The 13,537-nt window shown below is 34.9% G+C and overlaps 1 protein-coding gene across 3 annotated transcripts in view; it reads right to left on the minus strand.

Annotated features, from left to right (window-relative positions):
- Nucleotides 1–13,537, minus strand: part of LOC118186652 (BAI1-associated protein 3-like) — a 600,433-nt gene that overhangs the window by 62,389 nt on the left and 524,507 nt on the right. For all 3 annotated transcript variants that reach the window (XM_085808773.1, XM_085808772.1, XM_085808771.1), the window contains one exon: nt 5,917–6,021. In XM_085808773.1, coding sequence (XP_085664899.1) covers nt 5,917–6,021 — 105 coding nt within the window. The remainder of the gene's footprint in view (nt 1–5,916; nt 6,022–13,537) is intronic.

The following is a 13,537-nucleotide window of genomic DNA, read 5'->3' on the forward strand; positions in this document are numbered from 1 at the left end:
GCAAGAGCATAGTGCAAGGTTACGCCGAGCAACAGCGAAATGGTACTCGAAGACAAAAACACTCAAATTTAGTTTATCTGGTTAAGTTTAATTTAGTAATTAAACAACCAAGTTTAATAAAAACAATAAAGCATATTCAAATTTGAATAAAACTTGAAATATGATAATTGAAGTTGCTTGTTAGTTCAAGTTCAAGATTGATCAGAGAGTATTTAATAGAAGATTGAGATTATGTTGCCACGAATTTCGTATGTTTTGTCTTTTTTTTTAAATATTTTTTTTTACCATAATTTCTCTTGCAAATAATACTGCAGATATGTCATACATTCTTATGTCATTTATTGTCTTATTTTATGGGAAGTATTTCTTATAGTACGTCAGAATGTTAATTATACAAGGTGAAATACTAGTAACACTGTAACAATTTCGGGACAAAATTTATCGTTCGAATTATATGTCCAAAACTGATTTTTGAGTAATTAATTTATTTCAATTGAATTTGTCCCCAAGACTGAAACTTCGGCAACTTAATGAAGTTTATCTTTTAGAGTTATTCCTTTTAAAGGCCACAAATTCCGTAAAAATTAAATTTAGCGTCGTTTGGAGTAAAGCATGGTTTATACATCTTTCAAGGTATCATTTTAGTTTGTTTTGTGATACTCGTATATTAGCTTTCAAATTTTAATGCTAATATACAAATTGAATTTTATTAGCTAATTTTTTAATTTGCTTAAAATGCTATCTGAACCTTAAAATATCTCATTTTTAAAATCTGAATTCAAATTGTATAAAACTTACCATGCAGATGAGAATGATCGTACGTTTTTCAATTGCTTACCTTAAAATAAAGCATTATTTCTTCCAGAAAGTTTTGAAGATAAATGCGAACTTTTAATTTAAAAAAAGATACCAAATGACAGTTGAAATACCATTTAATTTTCAGCCTTAATCAAAAGTACTGTAAATCGAATTAAGTTCCTGAAAAGTTTCACACTGAAGAAAGAAATTTCTTAGTGTGTCAATGTAATGCACTCTGTGTCTCGGAAAGAAGGTGGTATTAATATTAAGTTTCTTTCTAAATCCCCACTACGTAAATGTTCGTACGGAAATCTGTTTCCAATCAGTTCGTTACCTGTGCATAGTTCTGACATCATTAGATTGGCACCGCAATTCAGATTTTGCTGAAAATTAATATTTGTTTCAAAGAGTTTCTAGTCCCCTTCATCTATCCCAGTTTCATCAGCACGTTTGCTGTCAACCATTTTTCCCGCTTTTTGGATTTTAAAATCATCCTTTGATAAAAATTTTATTATTATTTTTTTATTTTACTTGAGTCTCAAACAGAGAAATGATATTCATAGCCCAAAGTACGTTTATCTTTCTCTGGCAATGGTCTGAAAGGTTATAGGAAAAAATGCGTATTAATCCCTTTCTGTAGAACATTTAAAAAAAGTTCTTGATTATGCCCGGTACGACTGCAATGTATTTGCACAATGTAGTGGGAGGATAATAAAGTAAACTTGATTGCAGATCGTCGTTACACTGATCCAAGAAAAGAATGGATAAGTGTTCCGTTGATCCATGAATCAATAAAAATATTAGCACAGTATTTTGCAGTTTTGCAGTTTCTCATAATTTTTGCAGTTTCTCATAATTTCCAAAATTTCCTTCTATTGCATAAAAGTGTCTGCAGTCAGCGCCAATTTTTTATTTGTTTCATATGACGTTGGCAGAATTTTAATATATTTGTAAACGCTTCAGTTTTTGTGTTTATCTTACATCTAGAGGCATAATGTTTCCCGTTTCATCAGTATTTGCAATCGGTGAAAGTATAAAACTGCTTTTCTCTTTCCTCTATATATTACAATGATTACCTTTAAAATTAAGGTTTTTCGAAGGCATGAGATGAAAGGAGAAATCACTGCCATCAAAGCGAAAATTCTTTTTAGCTAATATTTATCGATTTCTTTAAATAAATTCTTGAAATAATCTTTAAGAATTCATCTAAAAAATATCTTTCAATTTTCGACTGATGACACGCCGTGGCGCAAGCGCATGGCGCAGTTTAAATTAAAGTAGACATGTAGTTTAACTCTTTCATAACCAAGTCCCCGTTACGTCCATGCATACGCATATTTGGGAAAGTTTTGTACTAGTTATGAAAAAATAATATTAAAAGAAGAATGACTGCCGCATTACAAAAAAATGACCAGGATATTTAATTTAAAATAGTTGCAACTTTTTATGTCATTTTCAACTTGCTTTAAAAGGTCGTTTAAATTAGAATAATTTGAGGAAATAAGTTTCAATGAAGGGCAGCAAAAAATCTCTATAATTTAACATGCCGTAGAAGGAAGTCACGTGGCGTCCACATCGGATTTTTGACAAATGTGAAAGTCACAAATAATTTTTTTAAATAATAAATTCGTTAGACTTGATTTAACTATAAAATTATAAAGGAATAAATATTGAGATGCATTGCATTCGTACGTTTTTCTGTAAAGTGAAAACTTCATCGAAAAAAGAAAATTTAGAAGTTGGAGGTAAGGACTTAAAAGAGCGAAAATCAAAACAGTAAAATGGGGACGTAACACTCAAATTACATCATTCGAAGGGCAAATAGCACCGTGTTAAGCATCTGCAATGACTAACGCTCTAAAATCTATTTAACAATATTTTTATGAAATTTGAGGGCTACCAATTCTTAAAAGAATTTTATGTGTATATTCGATGACTCTTTGATAATAGTCATAAATAAACATCAATATCAAAACAAACATATCTCATATCAAAACAAACATATCTCATATCAAAACAAACATATCTCATATCAAAACAAACATATCTCATATCAAAACAAACATATCTCAAAAAAATTTAGTAACCTTGTAGAGACATTAGGTTATTTTGAAGCAGGAGACGTGAAAAATGCGCAATGCACTCGCCGGGACTCGAAACTCTAGACCTCTCGTATACGCGCCGTGTGTGCTGCCGTTACACCACGAAGGGATGCTGGAATTTATATACTCCCCCTTTTAAAGGACGACTGGCGATTAGGCCAAATCCTGGTGATGACGAAATACCATCCACCACCTTTCAGTTCGGTCTCCAGTGGTAAAGCCATTAAGGTTTGTTTAAGCAGGAGACGAGAAAAATATGCACTTCCCTCGCCGGGACTCAAACCCTAGACCTCTAAAATACACGTCGGAGATGCTTCCAGTTATATTACGAGGGCATGCGGACAGCAGGGAGAATATACCTTATACACTCCCCTTTTAAAGGTAACTGGGGACAAGGGGACCCAATCGCCAAATCCTCGTGGTGACGAATTATGGCCCGCAACTTTTATTTCGGGCGCCACCTGGTCATTAGGTTTATGATACTGGAGTCGTGAAAAATGTTCAATCCTTCGTCGGGACTCGAACCCTAGGGTTTCTCGAATACGCGCTGAGTGCGCTACCGTTACACCACGAAGCATGCTAGAAAGAGGGAGAAAATAACCTTATAACCTCACTAACAAAAGTCAAAGAAAGGGTCGCAAATGCAACACTTTGGATTCACGTTTAAAGACCCTACAGTGACACCTCATCTCACCGTATGTGTAATGACCTTTCTCCCCAAAACGTATCTGGGATAACCGCATGTAAGCTGATACAAGAGTTACAGATGAAGTCTGGGCTTCATGAGTCACTGAATATTCCTTCAACGACTTAGCTGTGTTTTAGGAACTAAAGATTAATCTCTGTTATTATAGGTGTACAGATACCTTGTATTTCCATTGTAAAGAAATAAAAGCATCCTTCTCAGGTGTCATTCTGGTTTCGTGGTTAGCACATCCAGCTAGCTATAGGAAAATTATGAGTTCCAATCCCAGCGAAGGTTAGCTTTTCAAGATTAAAACCGAATGATTCCATACCGTTACCTCAACTAGTTAATGATTTTAAGCTTTCTAAGCCACTTCCAATATCTCTTTTTGCTACAAATTTCTGAATAATGCTTATTAATTCTTCCTTGTTAATATTCATTCATTTTTTACTGGGACAGATATTATTAATAATTTTTATTATTATTTCAAAGTGAAATTCGTAATATTATACACAGACAGCCTGTTCTGCCATTAGAGATTAAGAACTTGCAGGGTTTATATTTATTTTAACTAACATTTATTTTAAGTTTAAGCTATCTTTCCTGTCAAGCCTTTACTTTCCCCTAGAATTGCCAATGCCAGCGTATGTAAATCATAGTAGAACGCGCAGAGTATTCATATTTTAGCAGAAGTAAATTGAGTTTAAAAAAAGGGAAACGAGCTTGTAAGTGTGCTTCTTGAATCGCGAGCGTGAAGGTTGCTAGGTAGAAATTTAAGAACCGCGCGTTTCGGCCTGTGTGCCTATTTCGGCAGTTCGTTGAATCTTTCAACTTCTTAATCAGTAAGTTTGCTGAATCTCAGCTGTATCTTAGAACGCGGTTAAGTTAGTTACGATTATAGAGCCTCGTAGGTAGTGATCTCGTTATTTATTCATCCTGTCATTTATTTTTAGTTGTACTTTTCTATTTTGTTAAACCGCCGAGTCGGCGTAGTTTGTGAGCGTCAAGTAGACGCAACTGTAATTTCTAAAGTGGAATAAAAAGGTATTTAAACCCTTCTTACGAGTTTGTGTAATTTACAGTTCAAAGCAGTCACTATCACTGTTGCTGACAAGTTGGGGCCATCGCAACATTATAAACTATTCGATTGACAGGAAATAAACAAACCTCAAGGATAAAAGTTCTCCCAAAAATTCAATAAATCAGAGACCTTTATTGGAAATAAAAAGGAATTATTTTAGGTAAGATAAGTACTCATTGCTCGAATATTTATCGCATACATAGAAAATATGCTTTGCATTCTATCAGACATCGAAAACTGAATGCACTTCATTCGAATATTGCTGAGATTTTTTGCTGAAATCTAATCAGTCAGATGAAAAGAACCTAATGAATACTGGAAATTTTGAAAGCGATTTAATCCTTCGGCGAAATCAATGCCAAACATCATCAAAAGTAACGAATGATAAAAATTCTGTTATAACTAAATTTGTTATGTGGATGAATGCATTTCATTTTAAAAGAATGTTGTAAGAAGCCGAATTAAATTAGCTCAGCAACTCTTTCCTAAGTGCGTACTGTAATCATGCATAGTTTTCTTTCCTAAAATATTCAACTGAAAAGTATTTCGCCTTCACATTAATAAGCTTATAGCTGCTATTGAATTTTAAGAAATTTAATTTTCATTTTAAATTTAAATAGCTTATATTGAGAGAAAGAAATTCTTCTGGATAATGTTTTTCTTTTTTAGCTTCAAGCATTTTAGTGACACCAGCAACAAAAATTGCATATCACTAGTTTCCTCAATACTGGTATGAAATATCAGTATAGAGTGAAACGTTTAAATTAAGCCTTAAAAGCTAAAATCTTAGAAAAATAAAAAAACATGAATACAAAACATCATAAACAGAAAACATTTCACTGTAATGAAACCAATACATCGGGAAATAACTTTCCCCCCATCCACTCAAGTCTGCGATCTTGATGTGATGGCATAATGATATTTAAATTTTTAAGTGGCATTAAAAGTTTAATTTAGACTTCCTCCATTCTTTTGTTTTCTGTCCAATACTGTCTGCCTCCGAAGTGCTCAGATTTGTTTAGGACAATGAGTGCATCACTATATAGAAGTTTACAGTTAGCATTTAGCGGCTTTCAGTGAAGCTGTGAAGGATGGACTTTACAGCAAATCGTGTCCATACAAAAGAAGTTACAATACACACTGACACACACAAAAAACAATCATTATGTCATAAACTATTTTATTTCCTGTTATAAAAATCTTTAATATATAAGTTAATGGAGTTCAGCTGAGAAATATAATTCATTTACCTTATTTGAGAGCTCAATGCGTCCTCTGTCACTGAAACAACTGCTATCATCCCGAAGTCGCTTCCATACTAAGTTGCAGTACAATACTACTCCTGATGCAATAGCCTAAAATATAAAATAATTAAGATAAATACATAAAAAAGCAAAGTTACCTAAGTTTATACTGTCACTGATGTATATGGGTGTGACTTTCATTTCCAGTAGTACAGAACTTCCAAGGCGAAAGAAAACGAAAAACTAATATGTAGTTAATTGTTTTCTTACAGTACTTCTAATTTGTTTTTTTATAAGAGCAATGTACTTACGATTTGGAATAATTTTCTCCCTGTTTACGTTACACATATATCGGTTTCTTAGGCAGAAGTGAATAAAGTGGTTTTTCAGAGACGTAGTATTTATCTAAAGAAACTTTTTTTTCTAAAAGACGTAATTTATGATCATAGAAATGTGACAACCAAAGAAAGCTTTCTTTTTTACATCCGAGCGGAAACGATAAGCTGAAATTTTCACACAAGAAGAGTAACGATATACAATTCACTCAAAAAAGGTAGCTACAAGTTTTAATTACTTAATAGATACTAGACATGTGCTTCGATTGTAGAGACATTAGGTATTTTTTGGCAGCAAGCGAGATGAAAAATATGCAACGCCTTCGCCGGGAATCGAACCGCGAACCTCTCAATTACGCGCTGAGTGTGCAGACCACTACACCACGAAGGCTTTCTAAGAAGGCGGGAGAAATACCTTATACGATTACGAAATTTGTCAAATCGAGGCAAAAAGTTTTAAAAATAATTTTAATATTTGGGAGGCGTTTTAAATAAATACAAAATCTAGCAATTTACATGTTCACCGACGATTAAAATTCCAACTTGTAGAAGAGCATTTAACAAAATATATGAGCAAGAAACAACTCAGCGTAAAATTAAAAAAATCAAACTTTAATGGGTGCTTTCTTTATTCAAAGCGCTATCGATTTCAAGGTAGCCAGGTAACGAAGCCCATTTCCTTGAAGGAGCAATATTTTTAGTTCTTCGTTGTTGCAGCTTTGATTGCTCATTGAAAAAGAGGGACACCTTTGCCTAATTTTCTTGAAATCTATATTGTTTTCTACAAAACAAACGGCAACTTAAGAATCATTTTTGCTTAATTTTATAATTTTTAATATGTTAAATATAAAAATTCTGAGATAAAACTTAAACATTTCGCGAAAATATTCAATAATTAATTAGACCGCATTTCAGTGTAAGGATTATACAAAGTTTCTGTCATGTGTAATGCAAATATGAAGCAGTCTGACGTTTAAAAATGTTCTCTTTTCCTTTACGGAGGTAGGTAGCCATTGATAGTTTTGCCTAAACCAATCAACCTTATTTTAGTGCCTATTACTAAGATTCTAATTAAAATATTTTTCATGAACTGTACTTTGTAGAAGTTCATTCAGCTCACAAATGATTGAAAGGATAAAATCCTCGAATACTGATTATTTATCAGGGGTTCGAATTCTGGGAATGACGAAGCTGGGCTGCCTGGATTGGCTTTCTGGAATTTTTCACATCTTCGTTCTTCTAACGAATGGTGTCTAATGGGTAACTTATGTTTCTGCATATTTTTAAGCTGATCTGTACTAAGATCAGTGCTAACGAAGATGAGAGCTTTGCTGAATTAAGTGAAGTTCGTCAGCCCCTTCCCAGCATGCTGCATCAATATCACTTTTGTGGAGGAGAGTAATTTATTTCCACAAATACTTCCGAAGAGCCTTGTCTTCAATGAATGCGGGTTTATAAAGCTACATGATTATATCAGAGAAGGACAGACTGCTCGTAAACCTCCTCTTTTTGAGTTACATGTCACATTTTACATGTCACATGAATTACATGATATTTAGGGTATCTTTCGTGAAATTTTCTTGCCGCAGGAATTTAAACTTCTGTATTTAATTTCGTAGTGCTGTAGGGACTACTCCTGGAATAAAGCATTTTTGAGCCAGATTTAAACGAATTCATCAAGTACTTTTTAAGATACTGCGTAGTTTGTGTTTACACCTTAATTTAGGTCACCAGTGTCTTATAATTAAACATTTTGTTGTAGTACAATATAAAATTCCACTCTAATATTAGATAGGATCGACTCATTATCTTTGGATCAAAGCCTAATGGTTCACTGACGCTATTAACAATTTACACAAATAAATTATAAAATATTTTTTACTGTATTTTACAACGTGCTTCACTAATTACCTGAGAAGAAAATAAACAGAGGGGTTAAAGCGATACTACCCTTAGTGCAATTTCAGTAGGCATGGAAATGAAAGTTGAATTTTGGTTCTTGAGTTATATTTGATGCCTACATACTAATCTGAAGCAGTTTACTTTATTTGATGCAATTTAGATTAGCGTTTTGAGTTTAATACCTTTACACAATAGACTTTAAACCTAAGAATTTAAATGGGAATATGTATTACGTAAACTCATATATAGGCGCTATTTTAATAAAATTTCTTGAAAGGGTATATTATTTGATTTAGGTTTTCTGTGATGATAAACTAGCCTATGTAAAATGCCATAACTTCATGCAAATGATTCCTCTAACTCTGAAAAGAGTATCAGATTATCAACGATAAATGGTTGCAATATTTCTGAGCGAAAGATCATGTAGGAAATGTTACAAGGCTAAAGACATGTTAGCTTAACAAGGCTATACATTTTACAGATGAAAAATGCTTAAAGCTTTTGCTGTGTTACGTATACTCTTTCACATATGCATAATACACAGGGCGATGCATACATATGCATAATAAAAGCCCAAAGGAATAACCCAGAACTTTTTGTTTATAACCGGATTCCATTTATATACTCGGTATGTGGTTTGTTTTTTACGGCTTGAGGCGTTGCGTTTTATATACTTTAAAAGTAAATTTGTGTTTGCTTTAGTGTAATTTTATCTATTACATAATAACGTGATGATGTCGTGTCTATGACAAAGTGCAATTATATAGCTCCGAAGCTGTCAAAGACAGCTTTTGCAACCTCGGCAGCTCTATCAGTATAAAGTAGGTCCACTGGGTCTTCAATGCCGATGTTAAACAGTCTGGCCTGGATTACTGGGCAGCTGGAGATGTGATGGCAATACAGTGGGATGTCATCTTGGCAATGAGGACAAATGTTGGTGTAACTACGCTGTCCGTCTGCAGAAATCCTCATCCCTTTCGACATGGCTCTGTCACAGTTCAATTCCGGGATGGAGTTTCCTTTAACTTGACCGATTTAGTCTTTGGCTGGCAACTGCATTGGCATCAACGAGGGTTAGGCAGTTGGATGGCTGAGGAGAATCACGGGATGCCTTTGCAAGCTCATCGGCCAACCAGAAGTCCAACCTCTTTGAGGCTCTGGCAGCTTCTTTTTCTATGAATTGTCCAATATCTGCTAGACATAATAACGTGTTACGTACTATTTGTTTTTAAAATTTATATGCAGTGTTATTTACGGTTTTCCTCCGCCAAGATGCATTTAAAATTTGAAACACAGTGAGCTTGCATTTTGACTGCTTCAGTTAGCTGCAATATTCCTGTCGCTTTTCGATGGTGAATTGACGATTTCGGTTAATTGAAGTATTCTTACTAAATCAAGTAAAAGAGTGTATAATAAAAAATTTTAAAAAGAAAGCAAGCGAAACATATTCTAGAAAAAAATTCATTCTATTGTGTGGAAAACAAACTAGCTCAGTCGTCAATATAAATTTACAATCAGCTGCAAAACATAAAATTTAAATTTTAAAAATTAAAATAGGCACTGCTATTTTAAATCCGTTGGTACCAACAGAAACCGAGAAGAGCGTTTGGGCTTTTTGAAAGTAATTCTTGTTTTTTCCCTCAGAGGATAAAACTATTTTGGAAAAAATATTACATTCTACACAAATAGAAGAGTGTTGATCCATTCATGATTCATCATTTATACAGACAAATAGTTAACTTTTTACGCTTCTGCAAATTGTAGTGAAATCATTGTATAAAGTACACATGTCTTCTGAAAGATACTCTGCTTCGGACATTGAATTAAGCAGTATCGGATTAAATTAAAATTTTCAGTTAAATTTATTAGTCTTTAATCTATAAGGTGTTTCTCCCACTTTCCTAGCGTGTCTTCGTGGTGTAGTTGTTCTACACACTGAGCCGGTATTCCTGAGGTCCGTGGTTCGATTCCCGGCGAAGGCGGCTCCTAAGTTTTCCTCACTCCTGCTTTAAAAAAATACCTAATGTCTCTACAAACCTAAATCGATTATACAGATAATTTTGTAATCATATGACATATATTTACTTCTTCTCAACTAAACAGTTTAAAACAACAGCACGATCTTCATTTATGTCTCATGTAGTACAGTAATGTTTATATATATGCTCCAGTTTAATTTCGTTTCGTAAAGTTAAAGTTTTCTCTGCTGTCTTCATTTTGTTTCAATGAAATCAGCTTGCAACTCAGACATTAGCCGAAAAGCTTACAGAGAATATCATAGGTTATATGCAGTCTTCATCTTACATTTTTATTATTCAGTTATTTTTTAATAATAGATTAGTTAATAAACATTAATGGATATCTTATGGCAATATAAACAATTAAACGTAGATTTTGTAAGTTTGTAAGGATCTTAAGTTTTACTAACGTTTATTTTATTTTAAATCTTTACTATCACTTCTTATTTTCTACTTCCGGCCAGAATTATAAGCGTTAACGTATTTATGCAAAGTTTGTCTGGCGAACGCCAAGTATTTATGTTGTGGCTTTTTGCCAAGCGAGAGAGAGGAAGCAGTTAGTCGAAGCAGGCCGCTTACCTTAGAAGTTTTACTCAGTTGCTGGTTGCCTTCCAGGCCAGAGGTTTAATCCTCTTGATAACTTTAAACGTATTGTAGTGTTCACAGTTCTCTGTACTACATACGGCTTCATGTTAATATAAGGCCAATCTTCCACGTTTATTATTTCAAAGTTAAGAGTTTAGTTTTATTTTTATATTTTTACGTTTAGACCACAAGTAGTGGGTCTTTGTATTACGGAAGTTATTGTAAATAGAGAAAAAATAAAGGGTTTTGTATACCCTTCTTGTGTATCCTGTCTACTTCCCACAGTTATTGAACACAGCTTTAGTAAGCTCTCTGTTCCGAGTCAGGTCCTTGCATGTTCCCGAAGAAAGTAAGACGGAACATTGAACCTGATAGTGGCGCCCAACGAAGAAGAATAACCATGGCCGAGTTTCAAGAAGAACCTGTGCTGCCTGCAGAAGCGGCTCAGAATCCAGAAATGCCAGCTGCCACCCTGGAAGGATTTGGTTACATCGTCCAGACCATGCGAACTTCGATGAAACCAGAAGCAACATTTAATGGAAACTCACCGGTAACCAGTTTTTTGGAAAAATTGGATGACCACTTCATACCCCGTGCACGAATTTCAAAAAGTTACCTTAGCTACCAGCGCTTTGAGGGGCCAAGCGCTTAATTGGTTCAAATGTATAGGCAGAAGTCTCTTGGGTCAAGCAGGAAGTCCCACCTATACTTACGAAAATTTCAAGACTGCCCTACTAAAAGCCTTCCTTGTTGTAAGGGATCGTGCGAAATTAGAAACGGAACTTTTTAGTATATATCAGCAAAGAATCGAAAATCTCTCAAGCTTTATTTTAAGAAAAATTCACGTCTTCAAACTCTTGTATGGAAACCGTCCGGATCCTGAGATAATTCAAGTGATTTTGCCTAGGTTACTGCCCCAAGTGCAAGACTTTATAGAATTAAGAAATCCGACTACACTGGAAAAGTTATTTGAGCTAGCAATCCAGTTTGAAAGTAGAAGAACGGCGGACATTGAAAGAAGACGCCAATATCAACAGCGAAACCAATCTGGTGCGCCAAGACTACAGCAAACTCAAGCACACGGCTACGGAAGCAAAGCGAATCAGTGGGCAAGGAAACCCGAGCATTCAAAAACAGCCGGCGAACGTCGACAGTTCAATAGCAATCCAGGAAAAAAGTCTCAAGGCCAGTGGAAAAAGAAGGAAAGAACGGAAATGAAAAATAATTTAAACTAAAACGGATTTCTGCTGACGGGAGGGTGCGGAAATCCGAAGGTCACGAAAACCCCTCTTCCTTCAAGTTAAATACAGTAATGGTGAAAAATTTGACTCTTCCGAAGATTGAAGTGTTGGTGAATAATATCCCAGCCACCGCACTCCTGGATACAGGCGCGCAGTGTTCCTGTGCGGCAGAAGAATTTTTTAGGAAGTATTTTCGGAAATACCGCATATATAATTCGGATAATACGACAGTGTTAGCGGCGCAAGGAGAAAAATGTAAGTGTATAGGTAAATTACCGCTGTATGTCCGTATCAAGGACGAACAAGTAAAGGTGATGTTTTTCATAGTAAAGAATCTGCAAGCACATATTATTTTAGGAATAGATTTTCTTTCAGAGGCACAAGCAACGCTGGATTTTAATGAAGCGTCCCTTAAGCTGACAATGAAACGAGTTCGTGGAGAAAAGGCTGAACCGCCGATGTTAAATTTGACCACCTGCCTAATGAAGAACAGCGAAGAATCCGACAAGTGGTAAGTGAATTTGCTTCGGTATTTAGTGATATTCCAGGATTTACTCAGGTTACTAACCATAGTATTGACACCGGAGATTCAATACCAGTTCGCCACAAAGCATACCGGTATGGTAAGAATAAGGAAAAAATTATAGAATGGCATATCACCGATATGCTACGTAAAAAGATCATAACGCCCAACTCAAGTAGTTATGCTAGCCCGGTGGTTTAATGTAAGAAAAATAATGACTATCCTTTGACACATCCAAAAAGGTGGAGATTCGCAATTGACTACCGTAAATTAAACACCATAACTAAATATCCGGTATATCCGTTACCTATTATTGAAGAAATTCTAAGGAACATAACATCCACCAAATATATGACGACTTTAGACTTAACGACTGGTTATTTTCAAATAGGGGTTAGGCCTGAGGACGTGCCTAAGACTGCTTTTATAACCAAGTCTGGCACTTATGCATTTTTGCGTATGCCGTTTGGCCTTTCAGGGCACCGGCAACATTTCAGCGATGTATGGACATTGTGTTAAGGCCTGTTCTTGGAAAGTCCACATTTATCTATTTAGACGATATCATTATTACTAGTGATAATCTCGACCAACATGTACAGGATTTAAGACAGGTGTTTTCTTTATTAAATGAGGCCGGTCTAAAAGTTAATGTAGAAAAGTGCAAATTTGCTGCCCCTGAATTAAAATATTTAGGTTACAAAATATCTCAGAAAGGAATCGAGACAGACGAATCAAAAATAATTGCTGTACAAAAGTATCCGTCTCCAACCACGGCGAAGAAGCTCTCTTCTTTTCTAGGACTTTGTTCATATTATAGGTCCTTTATAAAAAATTTTGCAGCTATTGCTGAACCATTGTTAAAATTAAAAAGGAAAAAGGCAAGATTCTCGTGGACGGCCGAAGCCAATAGTGCTTTCGAAAAATTAAAACAAGCATTAACGCAAGCCCCTGTGTTGAAATTTCCTGAAAAGGATGAGAATTTAGAAATTTCAGCGGATGCTTCGGATTATGAGGTAGGAGCGT

The sequence above is a fragment of the Stegodyphus dumicola genome, chromosome X2 (genome assembly GCF_044657685.1).
Source record: "Stegodyphus dumicola isolate Sdum_Otavi_A_Nest chromosome X2, ASM4465768v1".
NCBI classification, from domain to species: domain Eukaryota; kingdom Metazoa; phylum Arthropoda; class Arachnida; order Araneae; family Eresidae; genus Stegodyphus; species Stegodyphus dumicola.